We start from the raw sequence: 23303 nt of genomic DNA, 5'->3' as shown, positions 1-23303 counted from the left end.
CTGGGATGGGCTCCAGCACCCCCCGCGACCATTGTGAAGATAAAGCGGATTGGAAAATGGAGGGATGGATGGATATTATTACTAGGGTAGCCCGGTGGTCCAGTGGTTAGCGCATCGACGTGACAGTGCAGAGGTGCATGGTTCGATTTCGGCTCCGGCCTCCCTGTGTGGAGTTTTCATGCTCTCCCCGTTCTTGCGCGAGATTTCTCCAGGTACTCCAGTTTCCTACTACATTCCAAAAACATGCATGGCGTGTTAATGGAACACTCCAAATTGTCCTTTGGTGTGTGTGAGCATGTATGCTTGTTCGTCTGTGTGTGCCCTGCGATTGGCTGGCAACCGGTTCAGGGTGTACCCCGCCTACTGCCTGAAGACAGCTGGGATAGGCTCGAGCATCTCCCGCGCCTCTTGTGATGATGAAGCAGATGGGAAATAAAAATATTATTATGAAAGAAAAGTGAAGCAAAAGCAGGATGCATAAGTGCGCCCAATATTGCTATCTACAAAACGTTTTTTAAGAGAGAAGACATTCGGGTTGTGTTTCCCTTTTTTTTTTTTACGTGTCAGGTTCGACGTCAATTTGTCAAATTGCTTTTTAGCACTAACTTCAAAGCAGCAAAGTTAAAAAAACACACACACTTGAGTATTTATGAATCATAATTAGTATTCTTTGTTTGTGCTTTAACCACACTGTTGTGAAAAACATGTTGGTCAGCTTAGTTAGTTTAAGCATGTTCTCTTAATAAAGTTTGACTGATTGAATTGAAATATATTCCAGGGTGGTTGTCGTAACTGTTTCCATTTTCCGATGCCTTAATTATTTAAAATAAAAAAACAAGTTCACCTGAAACCGAGCGACTGCATTATATCTTAGAAAATTAAATAAGCCCTCTATTTAGTGCAAAGTCAACATCATCAAGGACAAACAATGAAACAATGAAAACAAAAAGCTCCCGAAGGCAGCTGAAGTCGGATGAACTGTCTGATATCAGGGCCACTGCTTATCTGTCAGCTTTCATTTTATCAATCATCCGAGCATACGTCAAAGCTCATGAAGTCTCCTTGTCATCCAAGCACAGTAATTATGATATCAATATTTGTGCATTCATTTTATTCAATCAGGTCCACTGTCTGACCGTCATCAGGCGCTAAGCTGCATTTGTGTTTCATAGAGGCATGTACAGATGCGGTCGCCTCAAAACGAGGTCACAAAGGACGTGGAAAATAGTTCCATTCTAATATGATTTTGAAATACTTGGTTGATTGGCCACTTGTGTGGAATAAGTACCTAAATCTGCCGGTGTGAGTGTAATAAGGCCGGTGTTGACATACAATTTAATTTTGTAAAAAATAATAATGAAAGCGCCAAAATAATGCTTGCAGTTTGCATCGCATGTGTTCTTCAGCTTTGCCTTTGTGACTTTGATTATTGTCTGTGTCTTATACTGTCAAGTGTGTCCTTTCAAAATCAAACCCTGACAATGGAAATGATTGCCTTCGCGCTTTTATGGGTTAGCTTTACATCTTTCATAGATCATTTTTGGAGCGCGGAGAAGGAAAGCAAAGACAAATATCGTGAGGACACTCATGTTGTCGCGTCATTTCGTACGAGGTCACTGCGGTCTTTTTCCATGTATGTTCGTTGTTTTTGTGGCACCCCGTTGATGCTAAAATGAGCCAATTTGGGAACAGCAAGATATTGCAAGCATTTCACTGGAAACACCCGTGGGTAGACTGCTGCTGTGCCACATGTATGTTATGGAAGCGGGGAATGTAAATTTTTCATAGCGGACACTTCTGCCCACTGAAGCTTGCTAATGAGATCTGCTCTTTGTCCTCCTCTGGCCATTCAAGAGGCTTTGTGCCTGGCCCACATTTAACTCATTCTATCCCAGCCATTTTCACTGGAGCAACCCCGCCAATCCCAGCGTTTTACTAGATTTTGACTGATCTTGCAAGGCCCACAGAATATTTGGTTCTTATGCTATATAAATATGGAGGCTACTGGTCATGCTGCTGAATACCTGCGGTTTATGATGTGCCGGGCAAACCAACAAAAGATGACAAACATTAGGATATGCATAGGAATATTGCACTTAATTGAACTGTGTACAGCTCTCTCTGAAACATTTATTTTTCTGCATGCAAACACTTAGTTTTTCGTCTTTCTACCCCCCAATTTTGCTGCTGTAGACTGTAAATTTCCCCAGTGTGGGACAAATAAAGTATATCTTATGAATGCTATTGGAACATTTTGGAGCCAAAATGAAAATGACAGACAGAATATTCAAGATTGAAATGAGCTTGTTTTAAAGGATAAAATAAGCATGTACTGTAGTATTTTTTCTCCACAGGTCCCAGGTGACTTAATGACATATCTGTTCAGGCCCATAAATTACAGAACACATTTCTATTTTTAACCCCACTGAACTCAGGAGCGGGAAAATTAACACTGCTCATCCTGCCTCCCTCTACTGTAGTGAGGAAGCTTTTGATGCCATGACAACAAAGGACTAACCGAATGACTGTTTCACATGAATTAAAATTCACAAGATGAATATGAACGTGACTGGGATGCTCATAAATGAGGTCTCCACATTGTGAGACAGTAGGCCTAATTGATCATGAGGTGATGTCATGAGAAAGAAAGCAATGGGCTAACACTTTAATCTCTGACCCCTGCAAGGAACACCGTACCATGAACCATGATGACCTCTGACCTGGCGGCTTGTGGGTCGGGGAGTGACGTATGACGTGATGGGGCAACGAGGTTTTGGGTCGGTTCTTTTGTTGTCTGCCAAGGAGGGTTAACAAGGAGTCCATGGGTGAATGGCGGGGTGGGCTTCTCAGCTATCATATGGACTTGCTGCGACAGAATGCTCCTTCACACGGGACACGGCTTTGGTCTGACACCAATGACCTTATTCTCAAACAAACTGCATGTGACATAATCCAACACGCTTGTCAGCCAATGGCATGGGGAGTTATTGTTCATACTAACTTGTTGCCGTGATTGCCTCGTTATAACTTGTGGACTCTTGTGGCAAGAAACCCATCACCGTAAGCGCATTTCAGCCAGCCATTGTCCAAAAAAAGTCATTTGTAGAAAAGGCAAAATAGCAAGGGGAAGTGTATAAAAAGGGGATATTATGCATGCGGACTGACAAAAATACTATCAACCTATTTTGGTAGATTGGCACCTGTGCGCTCGGCGAAAAAAATGTGCCTAACTTCAGTTGAGTTTCTTGAGTTTGGAGCCATGATGTGGTTCTCTGGACACTCCAGTGCACAGAGTGCCCTCACCCCCGACTCATCTGACAGTTCTGAAACAGAAAGTAGTCTGCCCTAGACACAGAGCCAGACAATTCTCAGTGCTGTGGCCACAGTAGAAAAAACACCTCAGTGAGAGGTGTCCAGATCTGACCGTGCATGTCTTCTTATACAGTATACAGTATGTGCATTTTATTTCATGAAAGCATGACTGTGGATGGTATGATAAACAATTACTTCTCAGCCATGTTGTTATTTTGCTGTGGTGTGTAAGTAATGATTTTGAGTGACGTGAGTAACTGTAAGAACATTCTTTACTTAGAACAGATTTCAGAATTTGCAATCAGATCGATTGTACATTTACTCTTTAAATATCAATTAATATTTTTTTTAATTGTGAGAGAGTTTCAAGGGCTCAAACAATTGGGTATTGCATCCATGTGAAAATGGCAGAAAAATCACAAATCAATCAAAAATCTACCCGAGGTATGAGGGTGGCCGGTGGGGGAACAAGGGGTGGCCTCATTGTGGCTTCATTGTGAAATTACATTTCATCACCGCTATTTTAGGACAGTAAAATATACTTCACCATAGTAACAGCACCCAATTTTGTTCATTTTGAAAAAATTTGGACAACGTAACACAAAACAATATAATATAGAGATCATTTCTTATTGTATTACTCCTTCACCTCCCTTGTCTTTCTTTTTTGGGTTTGTGGCGATCCAGGGTCAGCCGAAAATCCCATTCGTCTGCGTTTATTCCAGTATTTCTATCAGTCATCATTCCACGAGCAAAAACGGGAGTCTGTCTGTGACGGACCGACAGCCCTTCCGTCAGTACTGACAGACGTGTGTAAATGCCCATTTCTGACATTCTGTGTGCACATAAAAACTGTCAAATAAAACAATCAGGTTCCACAACACTACGATGAAACCGTCTTTTGAACAACTGTCCTTGGTGGCTCTCATCCACAGTGAGCTAGGATCAGCTTCATCTTACCTGGATCAAAAAATGTTTGCAATGAATACATGTGAATCATTCTCCCACGATGAGATCTCAAGTACGACTATAAACATTTTACAGTGATGAAAAAAATGAATAATGCGGGTGACATCTGATCAATGACTCAGAACAAAATGTGCGTACTCCAATAGACTTGTGTGTAGAGGAAAGTCTTCAGAATTTTGAATCATTCATGATTAATTCATATTTTTTTAAAATATTAAACATTTATCATGGCAAGTCCTCATCAAGTTTGAAAACACAGATTTGTATTTGGGAATTAAACAAGCAATGAGCCAAAGTAGACTGGCTTTCGCATCCTGAGGATCACAGGACCCAAACCGCCACCACCACCCCTCTTCAACCCAGCTTCATATTCTTCTCTTTCCACAGTCGCACTGACGAACCGGGAGAGAGTCACTCCAGTCACCCTGAATAATGTCGACGGAAAAACAGCAGGAACTGTGGATGCCAAGATACCTGAAGGAGAACTTTTGCTGCAGGTCAGTCAAGACGTAAAGTAATGAAAGGATTATTTGTTGACAGCGTCACTGAATCTGAACAATTATCATTGTGCAACAATTTGTCTCTATCTTCCCCATGTATTTTTCAATCTCTAAAAAGTCCTCAAAATTCTATTGAGGCCATCTTTACTCTCGCGGTGGCTTTTCACTCAACACATCTGGCACTGTCTGGTGTGCACTCATGCAACAACACTGCACTGTTTTGTACACTTGAATAGTCTGCTGCTTGTTGACCAAAATATTTCTAAACTGAACCTGCACTGAAGCGTTCAGTGTTTGAGATTGCTTATAATGACCTGCATCTGTTTCTTTGTCAGGGGGAAAATACAAAATTATGACTGGTCCAGTTTTGCAGACTTTTTTTATGACAATGTCAAAGAGGAAGACATTAAAATGTAAAGTAATTCCATCCATTTTCAAAACTGCTTATCCTGTTTAGTGTCACGGGGCTCTGGCATTCATCCAATCTTATTTTGGGTGAAAGGCAAACTCAAGCTGAGACTGGTTGTCAATCACATGTGTCGGGGCTTCACACGTCACTATTCCCTTTGGTAAATGAAATCATCGTTTCGAAAACTGCATTTTGTATTTCCTTGGGTAGTCTCTGTGTGATCTCAAAATTGGTTTGATCAACTGAAACCTTTGTGTGTGACAAATATGCAAAGAACACAGAAATCAGGAAAGGGACAAATACTTTTTCATAACATCCATCCATCCATCCATTTTGCTATCCGCTTTATCATCACAAGGGTCATGTGCTGGAACTTATCCCAGCCGTCTGCGGGCAGTAGGCTGAACCGGTTGCAGCCAATCGCAGGACACACGGGGACGAACAACCATCCACGCTCACACTCACACCTAGGGACAATTTTAGAGTGTTCAATCAGCCTGCCATGCATATTTTTGGAACGTGGTAGGAAACCGGAATACCCGGAGAAAACCCACGCGGGCCGGGGAGAACATGCAAACTCCACACAGGGAAGCTGGAGCTGGAATTGAACCCGCTACCTCCGCACTGTGAGGTCGATGTGCTAACCACTGGCCCATCGGGCCGCTTTTTCACAGCACTGTATGATAAATAATAACAATAAATAAACGACTACCTTTCTAAATGTTATCTACCAAGAATGCTGGCGTATTAGCTAGATACATTTATTACAACAGCATAGCCCTTCCTGAGTCCTGCTCTAATTCTGACAGAGAGAAAGACAAAGCGCACTACTTTCAGTCGCGGATGTAGTTGACGATCTATACGCTGTAACGTTAGCAAAGAATCAAACTTTAAAACACTCTAATAATGCATTCTGATGTCACAAGTTCTACTACTCACTTTGTTATTGTAGCGCGCAACTGACTGGAATTTATAATCCGGTAAACACGCTACCGATTTAGTCGCACTCTCTGCCCTTCAGTGCACATGCACAAGCCATGTAAACTGGAATGCTAATGAATACCTATATACAAATCAGAATCAGAATCATCTTTATTGGCCAAGTATGTAGAACACACAAGGAATTTGTCTTCGGTGCATTAGTATCATCGTAAACAGGGACATGACAAATAGGTATGGAAGGACATTTCGTAATGTAAGTGAACCTTAGTGCGGTGGTACCACCCAGTGACAACTGTGAGACAATGTGCAAAGTATCAAGCAGAGCTAAAGTGATCAGTGGTAGAATACAATACGATGACAGTTTGTACTGTTGGTGCAGAAAATCATTGAACCATTTTAGAGTGACCAGTTGCGGTATTTGTTGTACAAGAAAAGTGACTATGTCAGTGACTGTTTAGGGAGTTAATGGCTCAAGGGAAGAAGCTGTTTAAGTGTCTGCTGGATTTGGTGCGCATGGATCTGTCGCGCCTGCCTGAGGGGAGTAGCTGGAAAAGCTGGTGGGCAGGGTGCGGGGGATCCTGGAGGATTGTCCGTGCCCTTGTCTTGATTCTTGCAATGTGCAAGTCCTCAAGAGTGGGGAGGGCGGTGCCAATGTTTTTTTCCGCCGTCCTAACTGTCCGTTGAAGTCGGATTTTGTCCTTTTTTGTGGCGGCCCCAAAACCAAACCGTGATGGAAGAACAGCCTCAGGAAGTACATCCTCTGCTGGGCCCTTTTCAGGATGGAGATGGTGTTGACTTCCCACTTCATTTCCTGGGAGACTGTGATTCCCAGGAACTTGAAGGTCTCGACGGTTGACACAGGGCAGTTGGATAGTGTGAGGGGCAACTGTGGAGAAGGATAAACGTAAAAATAATCAATAATTAAGGCACTTCAGGTATAGAGATGAACATATTTTTTCCTAACAATGGATGAATTTGGGGCCTATTCTCCAGGCTGTTGGTCTCTCATTAGCATAGAGACAAGTCCCAGTCTTCACTTGCTGACATAACCAAAACACATAATGAAGAAAAACATTTTTCAATTCGGGCGCGCAACATCAATGCCTTTTCAGAGATTGTCAGAATGTAAACAATGCTGGAGACTGTCACTCTGGACGTTTGCTTGAACATTTGACTGTGTTAATCAGGGTCTCACCATGTGCTTTCTACTAATTGGTTGATTTAATTGAATGGGACACACCCTCAACCTTTAATCAGTCATTTTTCAAATTTTATATCAGGGCCTTTCTCAAAAGTGATTCAAAGGCGACCTGACATTTGGGCAGCATCCGAAGCGGAACGGGAAGTGTGAAGGTGAAGGGGGGTTTAGCTGACCACCTGACACTCATTTCTCCCACCCTGTTGTATTGTAAGCAATTGTCAACTACTTTTTACATTACACTAGACAGTGACTTTGTCACAAATCAAATGACTTAATAGAATATTCCATTGCAAGTGTGTCTGTTTGAAGTCACACACAATCTAAGACAGGGATATGCAGCTGGGCAAAAAGAGAAACATTATTTTTTTTTCAAAAGTTATTTCCTCCAAAAATACTACAATGCTGATGAACATGCAATACAGTATACATTTTCCAAGAAAAACAGGCAAAAACCCAAAATGTAAAAAAAATAAATGAATCCAAGAATATGTGAACACACGGGTGCTGAATGCAGAGGTCGACTGCATTTGTAATATGATCAATCACCAGTAGATGGCAGCTATGTCTTAGTTGACCTTACAATGGGTCTTCTACTGCCCCATGAACATTACCAATGTCAGAAAAAAATTATCCCAAGCATTTTATTCTACTTTACACCCTTTAAATCTGATTGACCTACCATAGAAACGAGACACGGCGGTAGGGTCACTTCACTGATGGAGCTAGCTGGCGAGCTTACGCTTGACTTTGGCCGGCCGCTAGCTTTTGCCTGGCAAGTCTATCTTCGTCATTTTAACGTTAACTTCTTTGTGCAAATTCTGTATTTTCTTTTTCGCACGCTCCACGTCACGTCATCGAGACATTTCCTCCTCTCATAACCAGCCACTCAGTGTGACTGACCTGCCCCAAGCTATTCTATTTACAAAATCAGAGGTCTGATCTGGACGTTTTGTCATACAAACCATCTGGCACATCAGGTTAATTAAATCCCTCTGATGTGAACATCTGCTGGAAGTCAAGCCTCAACTTTGCCCCAAATTAAATAATATTTAAAACTCTACCGAATATTGGCCAATCTTAAACATGGCACAAACATTTCAATGATACTATACAACTAAAACACTGTAATTCTTTTGTTTGTAAATGCCTTTAAATCTTGTGTTTTTAATTAAATATGATATGCGTATGAAATGTGCGACATAAATAAAACTGGTTTGCCTAACAAGGCATTAAATTTGGCCATACCACTGTATGTTGACATTGATACTTCCAAAAAAGGCTCAACAGAGTGCATCCAGGCTCGCTTCATGGCAGTTTTGTACTGTATGTGTGATTGGATGGAGTGAAAACTCAGTGTCTGCCAGATCGCTTTTGATCTGCTGGAGTCATTGATTTTCCAGTCCAATTCCTCCCAATGTGCACCACACTGGCATTCCAGGAGGGGAAGGAGACGCCTGCCCTCCCACCGCAACACAATCGTACCGGGGAAGTTTCATTTTGTCGTTATAGTCTGCAATCCTTTGGGCTCGCTTGTAATTAAACATGAAAGCTCATATGGAGAAGTGGGCTCGGTCAAGAGGTTACCGTTCCAAATAGGGGGCCTCTTCCTGTTTGCTTCTGGTTTATTTGTGAAAACAATCTTTTTGTTTCTTGCTTATCATTTTGTATATATTTGAACTACAGAATGACGCGATGACTTTAAAGCATGAGCTATGATTATGCCAGTGGTCCAGTTCAGCTTGGTTCACAAAATGGTTTGTACTGGTAAATCCAGAGCCTGTTTTACCACCACAATGTAGGCCATTTCTGCAGCAGCCACGAACAGTGCAACATCGCAGCCTATAAATCGGCAATAAAAAGGATAATCGCCGCTCGGAGCAGTGCTGCATGTGCAACATAAACATCATAAGAATCCATTGTTGTCACATAAGTGGCAATTTTTTGTCGGCCCATCAATGGTCAGCAGTGTTAAACCAGCTTCACCTGACATGAACAAATTACACTGAGGGATTATGACCAGTATCAAGAGGATGCTGATGAGTGCGAATGTTAACAGTGGAATTAGTTAAAAATGTGTATTTGTCCAAATTCCACACATTATGTCTTTCCTAGTACAGACTCCAGTCGACTTGGTGCTAGTACTGACCAATATAAGTTAAAAGAGGTTCACCTGGACCCCAATGTAAGAATGGTAAAAAGTGGGAAAGTAAGGAATAGATATTTTGGAATTTTTAGGAAACAAAGGAAAATCCTTAGTGTAGTGAACGCTGCTGTACAGTACTGCTTGCTGGAAACACGGTTAGTTTTCAATGATTGAATCAAAATCCACGATTGACAAAAATGAATGAAATATTACTGCAATGACACAAAGTAAATGCGTCAGTCCACTTGTGGTAGGACAACTATTCTCCGCCTTTCCCCCTGCAAAACCTTTCCCACAGAAAATCGAATTTAACAATACCCTATTTTACCCATTATATGGCACACCTAAAAGCATTCAATTTGTAATGCCATTTGTAGTCAAATGTCGGTGTTTGTGACTAGTTCTCATAGCTTTGTTACAGCTGCAGCAGTTGTGAAGGCTCTATAAATAAAGCTGGATTGCATAATGTATTCCCATTAGTGTACCACCATCTAGTGGACGCACAGCGCAACTGCAGCCGATTGTAGCTTCTATTCTATGCGCCTGCCAATGCAGTGCGCCCTATATATGGCAAACAGGGTTAATATAGGCCATTCATTGAATGTGTGCCTTATAATCCGACGCGCCTTATCATGCAGAAAATACGGTAATTCTATATTTATCACAAAGTAACTGGTTTAATCAGTTTAGTGGCCACTGATGTGAAATTCACAGCTTTGACATTTGGGTGTTGATGTTTATCGTGGAGGAAGTGTGACGGGTCATTTTGGTCACTCCGTGAATGTGGTGTGTGTGTGTGTGCGTGTGTGTGTGTGTGTGTCCAAAAGAATAACAACGTCTCCAGCATTAGTCACTTGCTCAACCCCGCAGCCGCCCCTGGCCTGTTTTGGGAGCGAGATGCCTGGGCTTCTATGCATGTTAGTGTTGACATTTTTGTGTGTTTGTTGTGACCTGTTTGTTTACGGAATGTTGGGAAATGCAGAAAGGGCATGTGCGCACCAGGTGAGCTGGAAATATCACCGCTTCTATTCACCTAACAGGCTTTGTCTTTCCTTCTATTTTTTTTTTACCTCTTTTTGCAACCACGTAGGTTTTTAAGGTTAATGTCAGGTTTAGCCTTATGCCAAAAATATTCCAATCCAAACTCTGGACACCAATGAAAAAAGAATAAAAGTTTAATTAAACATGGGAGCACATGGAGTGAACAATAACAATGGGGTAAAAAACAAAACAAACAAAAAACAACAACAAAGAGAAAAGGTCAATGTGTTGCCTGTAAAAGACGCAAAGTAAAGAGTATTACCGAAGGACGGAGCTGCGGCTAAAAGGAGACGACAATAAATAGTCATACCGTATTGGCCCGAATATAATACAGCCCTGATTATAAGTCGGCCCCCTCTTTTTCAAGACTCAAGTTTGAAAAAAGACTTTTTGAACACCAAATAAATTTTTATACAGAAAATAATTACAGTACATCTGAAACAAATGATGATGATCATATATTTGAGAGAAAAAGCATGTTATTTTGCCTCATTCAAATCTAAAGTGCAATCACATTCGTAAATGAATGGCTTCTGGTTTTTGAAATGTAAATTACATCATAACTTTTCCTCAGCCGGTTAACCTGACCGATCTTTGACCCACTTTTCTCCAGATTGTCACTACGTTTCTCCATTTTCTGTTATCTCGTCTATTATTTTCTTCTCTTTTCCTTCTTACCGCTGTTTTTTATTTTTCTTCTTCATACTATCGCTATTTTTATTTTTATTCTTCGAGGCAGGGGTTCACTTTGGCCTGGAGAGTCAAGTTCATCATTCGCTTCAATGATATCTGGCGCCATCATAGTCGTGAATGGGTATACTGTAGTGATGGGTCCATGAGGCCTCATGAGGCGTGTCGACACACTGACACACTGTGTTGATACTGTGCTGATACTGTGTCACTGACCACTGCCACCTGCTGGACCTTCAAGATCCCTGCATCCAACCCACTCAACAGACCGAACTGACTAATAATTTTTTTGTATATTGAACATATAAAATATACAATTCGGTAATAAATTGGCAAAAAGTGAAGGTAAGATATAAAAAAAGGAAAAGAAAATAGTCATCATCACAAATATGTGTTCAAAGGAGTAGAAAGAAGTAAAAAAAAACCTAGAGTCCTACCCCTTCTTATATATGAATTGATCATGTATGCTGTACTTATACATTTTTACAACTTTAGGTTTGTATATACAGTACATACTCATTGGAGCACAAGTATATGTCAATTTTCTCATATTCATAATGGATGCTACATTTCATTAATATATTAAATAATCTCATCAATGTATTCCTGATGTATTGCTATATTTCATGGGTGTATCGAATTTATTAGCTTAATTCTGATTTGTGTAGTTGTCTTGTACTACTCTCAAATTCATTTTTAATCTCAGCAAGAGAGTTACTCATTTTACTGGTCCGTTTCAGAATCATTCCACAGATTTACACCTATTACAGATACACTCCTTTGCGTGATGTTTGTTCGTGTTTTGGATTTTAGTACCCCTTAAATTATGACAACTTTCTCGAATTTTAAAAAGCTTCTGGATGTTTTGGCAAAGGAGGTTATTGTGTGCTTTGTACATTAATTGGGCGATTTTGAAGTCAACCAGGTCATGAGATTTCATTGTTTAATTTGATAAACAGTGGATTTGTGGGTTCCGTCTATTTGGAGCCAGTGATTGTTCTGATTGCTTTGTATTGTAGTTTTAAAACAGTGTTTTACTGGCATTTCCCCATATTTCCACACAATAGGTCAAATATGGAAGTAATAGAAGTGTGTACAAGGATTTCTTATTCAGCACATCCTTAGTTTTGGGAGGATCCCTATGGTTTGGGATATTTTTCTTTTATTATCTATTATGTAGCTGCCAGCACGGTTTTGCATCTACAACTGTTCCAAGACATTTTCATAAGGTCATTCATCGATTTGATGAAGTGTATACAATATTCACATCCATGCATTCATTTTGCAACATTCAATGTGTTCAAATAATGTGAAGACCATTTGAATGAGGATGCTTGTGGGCTTTGATTTCACATTTTTATTGAGAAAAATAAGATGCTCCAATGTTTTAAACTTCAGCCTGTTGCGTCTTTTACAAGCAATTTCTCCTGCTGTGAAGAACACACGCTCACAAGGGACGGATGTGACTGGCGTACAAAGGAACTCCTTTGCGAGGTGGGAGAGGTTTGGGAAAGAAGTGTGTTGGTCCTTCCAGTACAGCTGCTTCCTGGAACCTTGATTGTCAAACATGGAGTGGAGAGTCAACCAATAATTACTGATTGTCAATTAATCATCAACATAGCAACCGTGAAAAGATGAGTGAACGTTTGTATACCTGGCGTAATACCGGGTGTATCGCGAACTTCATTCTCATGCTTGGCCCGATAATGCCTCAGCATGGTGGAGGTGCTTCTGTTGGCGAATTGACTTGGCAAATTCGACATTTCACCTGTAATGAAATGTGAATAAGAAGTAACTATGAGTTACCTTGAAATGTATTCGGATTAGAATGGTACAACACGTCAATAATCTGAGAGGCACTCGGCGAGTGCCTCTCGCCGAGAGGCTCTCGGCGACAGAAGGCGATTTGAATAAATAAATAAATAATACCTTATTCTCCAGGACATCAAAATGGTCCCACACGGCGGATGATTAGCGTCTCTGCTCCATAATCGGCAAGGAAGGCAAGGCACGAACACAAAGTCTGCACTGACACGAGCTTCGACAAGCGAGCGTGAGTGAGGTCTGGCTTGTTTCGGCAGGTGTTCCTTATAAACACTGTGTGGCGGGCTTTTGCTGCGTCAACGCCCTCTGCACTGAGTCGACGCCCCCTGGACTAAGTGGCGCAGCCTGTACTGTGCCAAGCAGCCGATGCAGGTGCAGTTCACGTGTCAATTAGCAGCCTGGACTGTGTCAACACAGTCGATGTGTCAATTAGCAGCCTGGACTGTGTCAACGCAGCCGGTGTGTCAATTCGAAGCCTGGACTGTGTCAACGCAGTTCACGTGTCAATCACGTGACGTAATGAGCCAGTGTGAGCCCGGCGCATGTGTCAATGCATCGGTGTCGCTGGACCCATCACTAGTATACTGTCTAGACCCCGAATATAAGACGACCCCCACTTTTTCAGTCTTATTTCAATGCAAAAAACACCGTCTTATATTCGGGCCAATACGGTAATATCAAATCGGACCCTCAAAAAAAGAAATCAAGATCAGATTTTCCTGTAAAATGGAGAAAAGAAACAATAGGCACACTAGAGTAACTAACTTGACGGATGGAGGTGAGCAATTGAAATAGTGCAACGTCTCCTTTCCGCCACAGCTGCACTTATCATCCCATTGATTGGCAAATTGAAAGCAGGAACGTCCGATCACCCAGTCTGGTGTCTCACTTAGACTCTGCTCATCTATTCCAAACGACCAGTCTTCTGGAACGGGATTGACTCTCTTCCACTCTGAGTTGCCGCCTCCGAGATGGGCCAAGCAGGCAGGTGCACAATGAGGGCTCTGTAATGTGGCGTTCGTCGGTACTACGTAGCCCCCAAGGACCACATGAGTCCTTCGCCGGGCTGTTCCACCACGAGTGATGGGACATGATTTGAGTGAATTTCTCCAAATGCTGTGGAAGTGTTCATTTGAAAATGTAAATACTGACAGAGATTTTTTGAAATCAAGTGTTACATATTGGGGTTTATCCGTATCTTCATTGTCAGGAATCATGAACACGATCAACTCATTCATAATAAAAGCCAATATATAAGTCAATAAAATACAAAAGAATAATATGAAAGTGGTGGCCCGGTAGACCAGTGGTTAGCATGTCAACCTCACAGTTCAGAGGTCGTGGGTTTGATCCCGGCTCCAGCCTCCCTGTGTGGAGCTTGCATGTTCTCCTGCGTGGGTTTTTTCTGGGTAATCCAATTTCCTCCCAAATTCCCAAAACATGAATGGCAGGCTGATTGAACACTCTAAATTGTCCCTAGGTGTGAGTAAGAGCGCGGATGGTTGTTCGTCTCTGTGTGCCCTGCGATTTGCTGGCAACTGGTTCAGGGTGTCCCCCGCCTACTGCCCGAAGACAGCTGGAATAGGCTCCAGCACGCACCACGACCCTTCTGAGGATAAAGCGCTTCAGAAAAGGGGGGGATGGATGGATGATGTGATTTGTTTGTTTGTTTGTTTATTGAACATAAAACATATACAGTAATAATTTGACAGAAAATAAGGTAGATAAAAAAGTAAAAAGAACGAAATCAGTCTTCATTCAACACAGTTATTATGTTCAAGGGAGTAGGATGAAGTAAAAAACTTATCTAGTCCTACCCCTTTATGTGTTTATATCTACTAAATCATTTTTATATCGATCAGAAAAGAAAAAGTAAGAAGAAGTCTCCATTAAGGCTCATACTTTACCCTTAACTGTGATATTTTTACACTTTTGGTTTGTATCGGGATTATATACATCCTCACCCTGGCACTCTTGTGTCAATTTTCTCTTGTATTCATAATGGATATTTCAATACCTTTCTCTATTTATCAACTTAGTTCTGATTTATCATTATATTTAATGTTTAGAATTTATCATTTTAATTCTGATTGATGTAGGTTGTTTGTATTTTTTTGAATTTGTTTTTGAACTCAAGCGATTTACTCATTTTTAGGTCCGTTTCGAGATTATTCCACAGATTAACCCCTTTGCTGTATACACTTCTTTGCTTGATGTTTGTTCTTGTTTTGAGTTTTTTGAATAAGTTGGTACCTCTTAATTCATAGTTGCTTTCTCGAATTTTGAAAAACTTCTGAATGTTTTGGCAGAGCAGGTTATTGTGTGCTTTGTACATTAATTGGACGATTTTAAAGTCAACCAGGTCATAAAATTTCATTGTATTTAATTTGATAAATAGTGGATTTGTGGGTTCCGTATATTTTGATCTATTAATAATTCGAATTGCTTTTTTTTATAGTTTGAGAATAGGGAGTGTGTTTGTTTTGCAGGCATTTCCCCATATTTCCACACAGTAGGTCATATATGGTAATAATAATGAAGTGTATAATGTGTACAAAGATCTCTTATTTAGCACTTCCTTGGTTTTGTCGAGGATCCCTACGGTCTTGGCTATTTTTCTTTTTACGTTATCGATATGTGGTTTCCAACATAGTTTTGAGTCTATTACTAATCCGAGAAACTTGGTTTCATACGCTCTCTCTATTTCAATTGAGTTTACCATAATTTCAGCTTGGTGTTTGATTGGTCCTGTGCCAAAAACAATTAACTTCGATTTTTTCAGGTTAAGTGACAATTTATTTCTGTCGAACCAGTTTTTTAATTTGTTTAATTCGTTTTCTACGGTTGTCAGGAGCTGTTTCAGATTTATTCCAGAACAGTAGAAAGTTGTATCATCAGCAAATAGGACACATTTAAATAGTTTTGAGACCTTGCAGATATCATTTATATATAAGATGAATAGTTTTGGACCAAGCACTGACCCCTGAGGAACTCCGTGAGTGATTTTCAGTTGATTCGTTTTTTTATTGTTGAGTTGCACGTACTGATATCTGTTTTCTAGATAACTTTTTATCATTTATAAGCTACACCTCTAATGCCACATCTTTCTAGTTTTTTCAATAATATACTGTGATCTATTGTGTCAAAAGCTTTTTTTAGATCTAGGAAAACCCCAACAGTAACTTCTTTGTTGTCTATATAAGTGGCTATTGCTTCCACAAACTCCATAAGTACCATTGAGGTGGTCCGTTTTTCCCTGAAGCCATATTGATTCTCACTTAACAGCGCATGCTTTTGTATAAAGCTATCAAGTCTGTGAGAAAATAGTTTTTCTAATATTTTTGAAAATTGTGGTAGTAGTGATATTGGTCTATAATTTGTAAACAGATGTCTTTCTCCACTTTTATAGATTGGAATAACTTTAGCAATTTTCATTTTTGTTGGAAAGATACCAGCTTTGAATGACAGGTTGCATATGTGCGTGAAAGGTCGCACTACATATTCTATAATCTGCTTGATTATTGTCATATCTATATAAAAGCAATCAGTTGACTTTTTATTTTTAAAAGATTTTTTTTTTGTTATTGAACTTTTTATTGAATTTTTTTCAAACAGTTAGAAAGAAGAAAAACATGGTCACGTGTTGTTTAAGTACATAGAACCACAGTTCCAGGCATCAAAATAGTACATACATACATTGACATCCCTGTAAAACGGGTTACAATTACTGCCCTCCCACCTATACAATGTCCTGAACACTGTGCAATATGAGTAGAAAAGTAATGAAATAAAATAAAATAAAATAATAATAATAAGCAAAAATAAACTTGAGTGGAATGGGGCCAATGGGGTAACTCAACTATCTGTTTAAGCACTACCTTAGGTTTCCGTAAATTTTATCCACGTATCCCATAATGTCTCAAATTTTTCTCGTTCGCCTCGAAGAGTAAATGTCAGTTTCTCCATTTCAAAAATTTCCCCAACCACCTTAGTCCAGTCTTTGACTGTTGGGGGATCTGTCGTCAGCCATCTTCTTGTGATTGCCTTTTTGCTCGCTAACAGTAAGATGTTGTAGGTGTATTTCTGAGCAAAGTTAATGGTGAAGTCAGGTTCCAGTCCCAAGTACAGGGCTTCAAAGGTCGGAGGGACCACTGTTCATTTTTAAAAGATTTTATAATATTTGATACTTCTTGTTTTACAGCAGTAAGGAACATCGTGGAGGAGTTTTTTTCTACGGTTCTATCCATTTCAAACAAGTTTGTTGGATCAGGAATTTGTTTTGCTAGGTTACTGCCGATGTTGACAAAATACTCATTAAATTCAGTTGCTATTTCTGCATTTTTTTCCAAAATAGTATTTTTGCCTTTGATAAAATACTCTGGATAATCCATTTTTTTAGGACTATTTCTGATTACTTGGTTAAGTATTTTCCATATTTCTTGTGTGTTACCTTTATTCTGCTCTAATAGTGCATGATAATGATCTCTTTTACTGGTTCTTATAATATTTACTAGTTTATTTTTATAGGTCTTATATTTTTTTTCTGCTTCTTCAGTTCTGAATTTTAAAAACAATTTATATAAATTGTTTTTCTTTTTACATGCGTTTTCTATGCCTTTCGTTATCCATGGCTTACTTGGGTCTTTATACTTTTTGGAGACTTTAGTTAATGGAAAATGTTTATCATATAAGGAGATTATGGTCGACTGAAATACTTCAAATGCTGTATTTAGGTCTTCGTTTGAGTAGACCTCGGTCCAGTTTTGTTTTTCTAGGCCTTGCTTAAAGGCATCGATGGAACGTTGGGTTCTTAGTCTTATTTCTGTTATACGAGTTGTTGATTTAGCTTTTCTATCGAAATAATTATGAAAAACTGCAAAAACAGGTAGGTGGTCACTTATGTCGTTAATGAGAAGTCCACTTTCCATTTTATGATCAATCTTATTTTGTGTCTATTTGGGTTTAATAAGTCAATGTTAAAGTCACCACATATTATTCGTGTTTTCTTATCGTTGTAATAACTGAGCATATCTGTTAGTTTTTTATTGAATGTGTCAATACATGTTCCTGGTGTCCTATAGATGCAACTTATGATGATATTTGATGCCTTTTTATTGTGTATTTCAATGGTTAGACATTCCACTAGGTTTTCTATTGTGTTTGTCAATCTCTCGATTTTACTGCATTTAAGTGCTTTGTCTACATATATTGCAACCCCCCCTCCTTTTTTGTTTTCTCTATTAGTTGCAAACATTTCATAATCTTCTATTTCCATTTCAGTTGTTTTATCTTCATCAAGCCAAGTTTCTGATATGGCAATTATTTTAAATTTATTGAATTTAGTCAGGTATTCTTAAATTTTTACGTTTTTATAGAGACTTCTACTGTTTAAGTGTATTACCGAAAGTGCATTTTCCAATTTTATATTAGTGTTGAATTGTTCATCCAGGTAATAGTCAGAGTTTGTTACCCTTTGTTTGTTGTTGAAGATGTTATTGTCTGGGTCCAAGTTGTTCTCGGGATCGAATGGCTTATAGTCAATATCTTCAAAGGGTTGGAAGTTCATGTTTTTGGGATGTGAATTTCCCGCTCCCACGCGGTCGTCGATGGCTCCCTCACGGCCGTCGTTGGTTCCCTCGCTGTCGTCGCTCGCTCTCTCGCCGTCATCACTGGGTCCCTCGTGGTCGCTGGCTCCCTTGCGGTCGTCGCCGACTCCCTCACGCTCGCCGGCTGGCTGCCTCCCGGCTCTCTCACGCGCGCTGGCTGGTTGTCTCCCGGCTGCCTCAGGTTCGCTGTCTCCCGGCTCCCTCGCGGTCACTGGCTCCCCTGCAGTCGTCGCTGGTTTCCTCTCGGTCATCTCTGGCTCCCTTGCGGTCGTCGTTGGCTCCCTCACGGTGGTCGCAGGCTGGTTGTCTCCCGGCTTCCTCACGGTCGCTGGCTTCCCTGCAGTCGTCGCTGGCTTCCTGGCGGTCATCACTGGCTCCCTCACGGTCGGTCGTCGCTGGCTCCTTCGCGGTCGGTCGGTCTTGAAAAAGTTATTGTCCGGGTCCAAGTTGTTCTCAGGGTCAAACGTCTTGTGGTCAGTAGGGTTGGAAGTCATCAAAGGGTTGGAAGGGTCATCAAAGGATTCGAAGTCCATGTTTTTTGGTATGTGAATTTCCTGCTTCAGTAGTGTCAGAGTTTTTATTGTCGGGTGGTGAATAATTCTCAGTATGCTGCTTGATGGTGTTGAACTCGAGCCTGTTGTGTTGGAGTACTGGTGCGGGGGTGGACAATAAGTTTGTTATGTCTTAAGTAGGCAGTTTCCCCTCTGTCGCGTGCAGCTTTTAATTTTGGGAGGATCTCTTTTCTTTTTTGTCGTACGGCATCTGTAAAGTCTTGGTTGATGTAGATGTTGGAGCCTTTTAAGTATTTTGCTTTTTGTAGGATCCTTGATCTGTCCTTGTATCTTAGAAATTTCACCACAACTGGCCTTGGTCGAGGTCTTCCAGGGTCTTGTCTTCCTGTGCGGTGAGCTCTCTCCACCTCAATTTGCCCCTGTATCAGCAGTTTCTCCTTAAGGATTTTTTGAACTTTTTCCTCTGTTTCAGTCCACGTTTCTCCCGGTTTTTCCTCAATTCCATCAATTACTAAGTTGTTTCTTCTTGACTGTCCTTCCAAGTAGTCCACCTTGTCTGTTAATACAAGCATGCCGTCACATACTTTGTAGAATTCTGTTTGCATGTCTTTGGAATGGCCAGTTTGACAGATTAGATTTTTTAAATGTCGTCTACCTCTTTTTGGGTAAAGTTGATGCTGGTTTTTATTTCTTGGACTTCCCTGGTAAAAGTGTCAAGTCGTGAGTTTGTTGAGTCTATTATCATCTTGACAAATCCTTTGAAATTTTCCTGTTGTTGTTGCAAGAGCGCCGTAAAAAGTTATTTTTGTTGCTGGAGTAATTCATTTACTTGAGTGAGGGTCAGGGAATCCTCTTCCTGCTTTGTGTCTTGCTTCTGTTTGGGTGGCATTTTGTCGGGTCACGTTGCTAGCTGGTTGTATGCTAGTTTGTGACGTGTCCAGTAGGCTTGCTGCTGGGTGTTTCTAACGTGGCAAGTGGGTTTACCGGCTCCCTCACGCTCGCTGGCGTTTGGTTGGTTGGTCTCTGGTTGTGGGTTCCAGCTGCGTAGCGACTTTTCGCAGTTAGCTTCCGTGCTAACGTCCGCGGTTAGCTTCCGTGCTAACGAGCTAATGTTTCGTCCAGCCCCCTCTTCACGTCGCCAATTTCGACACACTCGCTGCCACCATGTTTCGCTCTGTTCTTTACTTTCAAATGTGGGAAAGCTTCACACGAGAGAAATGTTGAGTTTACTGTTGCTGCTCCTTCTTTCCGCTCGCAATGCGTAGCAACTCACCCTTTAGCACGTGATGCGTTCAATGGCTGGCGAAATTCTCAATGGCTGGCATCTACATCTACAACATTACCAGATTAAAAGTAATTTGAGAAAATTTGTTAATTTATAGACAGTATTACTGTCTATCATATAGTTGTAGCCATTCACGCTAATCAGGACCCAAGAAATTGCTCTCAGTTTCCAAAAAATTGGTGACCCTTGGACATAATTATTGTCCCTGGCTCTGTGCCTGTACCCTGAGATTCACCCCAGAGGACAAGAAGGGAGACTTTCTTCTGCTTTTTTAGTCTGGGAAAGGTCCTGACTGTTGTTTTGGGGCTTCTTAAAAAAGAGGGTGCTGTTCTTCCACACGGGACTCCCTTGGTCTGCTAGGGAGCTTCAGCTTCACCCCCATCCCAATCAGAACCTGAGTGTTGCTTTAGATTTCACTGGATGTGGCGCTGTTGACATTGACTCGGGAAGTTGTGGGTCAATGGGCAGAATACTTTGCAGGCCTCAATTCCACCGAGACGCTTTCCATCGAGGAAGTAGAGTTTGGGAACTCCCAAGTGGGCTCTCCTACCTCCATGATTGAGGGCACTGTGGTGAATAAAAAGCTGCTCATGGCAGAGCCTCAGTGGTTAATAACATCAGCTCGAAATTGGTGAAGGCTCTTCCGTAGCGGGGTCTCTGCAAAATCATATGGACATTGGGGACAGCACCTCTGGATGGGCAGACGGTGTGGTGGTCCAACAACAGGGAGAGCACGCGTAGCTTCCATGGTATGGTCCGTTGCAGGGTTCTGGAGAGATGGGTCTGTTGGATATTTGAACCTCGTAGGAGGTTCCGTTCTGGCTTTGGAACTGTAGACTAGCTCTACCCCTTGAGGAGAGTCCTCAAAGGTGCCCAACCAATCTACATGTGTTTTGTGGGCTTTAACAAAGCTTTTGACCGGGTTTCCTGGGGACCTCTGTGTGGGGTGCTTGTGTGTGGGTTGCAGGACCCCCAAATATAAAAGCCGAAAGAATAAGAACAGGAATACAAGCAGTTGGAATGAGCTTCTTCGTGTGTGTGTGTGTGTGTGTGTGTGTGTGTGTGTGTGCGCGTGCGCGTGCCAGCAAGGGTAGATCCCGGGAGGTTGGTTGATCGAAAAGTAGATCTTTGATCCAAAATGTTTGGGCACCCCTGGACTAATGGATGCATGGATAGAATAGATGGATGGGATCTTCGAAATGTGGAAACTTTTATGAAAGAGCAAAAAACAAAACAAAATGGTGGAGTTGGCCCAAATTTGCTGTCTAAATCCATTGCATATGAGATCAACATTTAATGAAGCTAGCTCATCAATACTGATACTGACCCATGATATTTTGCTAGTTTCTGAGTGGGTGCTTTCAGTTGCTCTCACTGTTGACGCCACATCCATACATTGTCATTGTGTAATTTCTTAACAATAATTGAAATTCTGGAACAGGTTACATCTTCTTTGATGGTGGCGCGGGCACCCACAGCGGCTCCTCTTGTTTTCTTGTTGAGAGGGAAGAAATTTCATCTGTGCTGTGTGTTGCACATACAGCATATTTGACAATGAAGTTGTACTTAATTTGACTTTTTGCAGGCTCCCACTGAAACAGAGCAAACACACTGGCATTGCAAAGCACACAACAAAATAAAATCATTTCATACCTTCAATATATTTGAAGACAAAATCTTAGGTTAATAGCCACTTTTAGAATGGCTGAAGAATTGGCAATGGCCTGATGAATAGGTGCTTGTAACAAACCACCATTAAAAAAATTCCCCGCGCTGCACATTATTACAACTTGAGATGACCTGCACACTAATGTTTGTTGTGTTAATTTTATTCTGAGTCAACATTATGTAACAATAAAAAAACAACTTGCAGGAAGACTCTTGCCCTTCTTTTCACCCCTTCTCGACGAACTAACTCTGTGTTTCCTCCTCAAGGCTCTCAATGGGTTTGTCCTGGTCATCACTGCCAGTGGTACCATCTTCTTCTCCTCTCACACCATCCAGGATTACTTGGGCTTCCATCAGGTCACTGATAATATTTCTCATTCAGTTATGTGCTCTTTGGCTTTATGACTGCATGACCTCACGTTTGGAGGTGGTAGTAGGACGCAGGTTGCGTGCGACATTTGCTGGAAACTGCTCAACATCCTGGGGTTCATTCCCTGCATGGAAGAATCACTCCCACCGAAAAACAATGAAAATTTGACCTTATCAGGTTTGGCCTTTTACGGGAACGGGACAGTTTCAGCAGTAGAACACATCAGTCACCTATCTAGACTAGACTATCTAGGTCAATGTTTCCCAAACTGCATTTAGCCAAAGCACCCATTTCATATCAGGAAAATCTCATGACGCCCCAACATACAAAAATAGAGCAAAAATGAAGATCTTGTCTCAATTTACTCACCTATTGACTTAATTTGTGTGAAACCCTGCCCTGTTAAATTGAACACAGAACTGTTGTACTCGCAGGAAGCCATTATTTGTACTGTTGAGTGAATGAAGATGCACAGTTTTAGTGCACCTTCTGCTCTCAATTGGAAGAGCATTTAATTGTTGTCTCTGGCATGGATAAAGCAAAAATTATATATATATATTGCGCACTATAAAGCGATTCGGAGTATAAGGCGCACCGTCAATGAATGGCCTATTTTAAAACTGTTTTCATATATAGGGCACACTGCATCATAAAGTGCATAGAATAGAAGCTGTAATAGTGGCTGCGGTTGCGCTATGCATCCACTAGATGGAGCTACGCTAAAGACAATACAATACAATACAATACAGATTTATTTGTATAGAGCTTTCACAACTGCTACAGGTGAAACAAAGCGCTTTACGAAACATTTAAATTAATACGTCCAATAAA

General features: G+C 41.0%; 1 protein-coding gene and 1 long non-coding RNA gene across 2 annotated transcripts in view; one reads left to right on the top strand and one right to left on the bottom strand.

Annotated features, from left to right (window-relative positions):
* The window catches only part of LOC127612039 (aryl hydrocarbon receptor-like), a 51594-nt gene that overhangs the window by 14398 nt on the left and 13893 nt on the right, over positions 1-23303 (top strand). Inside the window, exons 3-4 of the mRNA XM_052083001.1 lie at positions 4669-4778; positions 22370-22459. Of these exons, the coding sequence (XP_051938961.1) occupies positions 4669-4778; positions 22370-22459 (200 nt within the window). The remainder of the gene's footprint in view (positions 1-4668; positions 4779-22369; positions 22460-23303) is intronic.
* LOC127612133 (uncharacterized) lies at positions 11841-15722 on the bottom strand. The gene is made up of 3 exons (XR_007965591.1): positions 13137-15722; positions 12862-12975; positions 11841-12760 (listed from the first exon to the last, which is right to left on the bottom strand). It is a non-coding gene; the product is annotated as an uncharacterized LOC127612133 (long non-coding RNA).

This window comes from Hippocampus zosterae, chromosome 12 (assembly GCF_025434085.1).
Source record: "Hippocampus zosterae strain Florida chromosome 12, ASM2543408v3, whole genome shotgun sequence".
NCBI lineage: Eukaryota > Metazoa > Chordata > Actinopteri > Syngnathiformes > Syngnathidae > Hippocampus > Hippocampus zosterae.
This window is presented reverse-complemented; position numbering and strand designations above follow the sequence as displayed.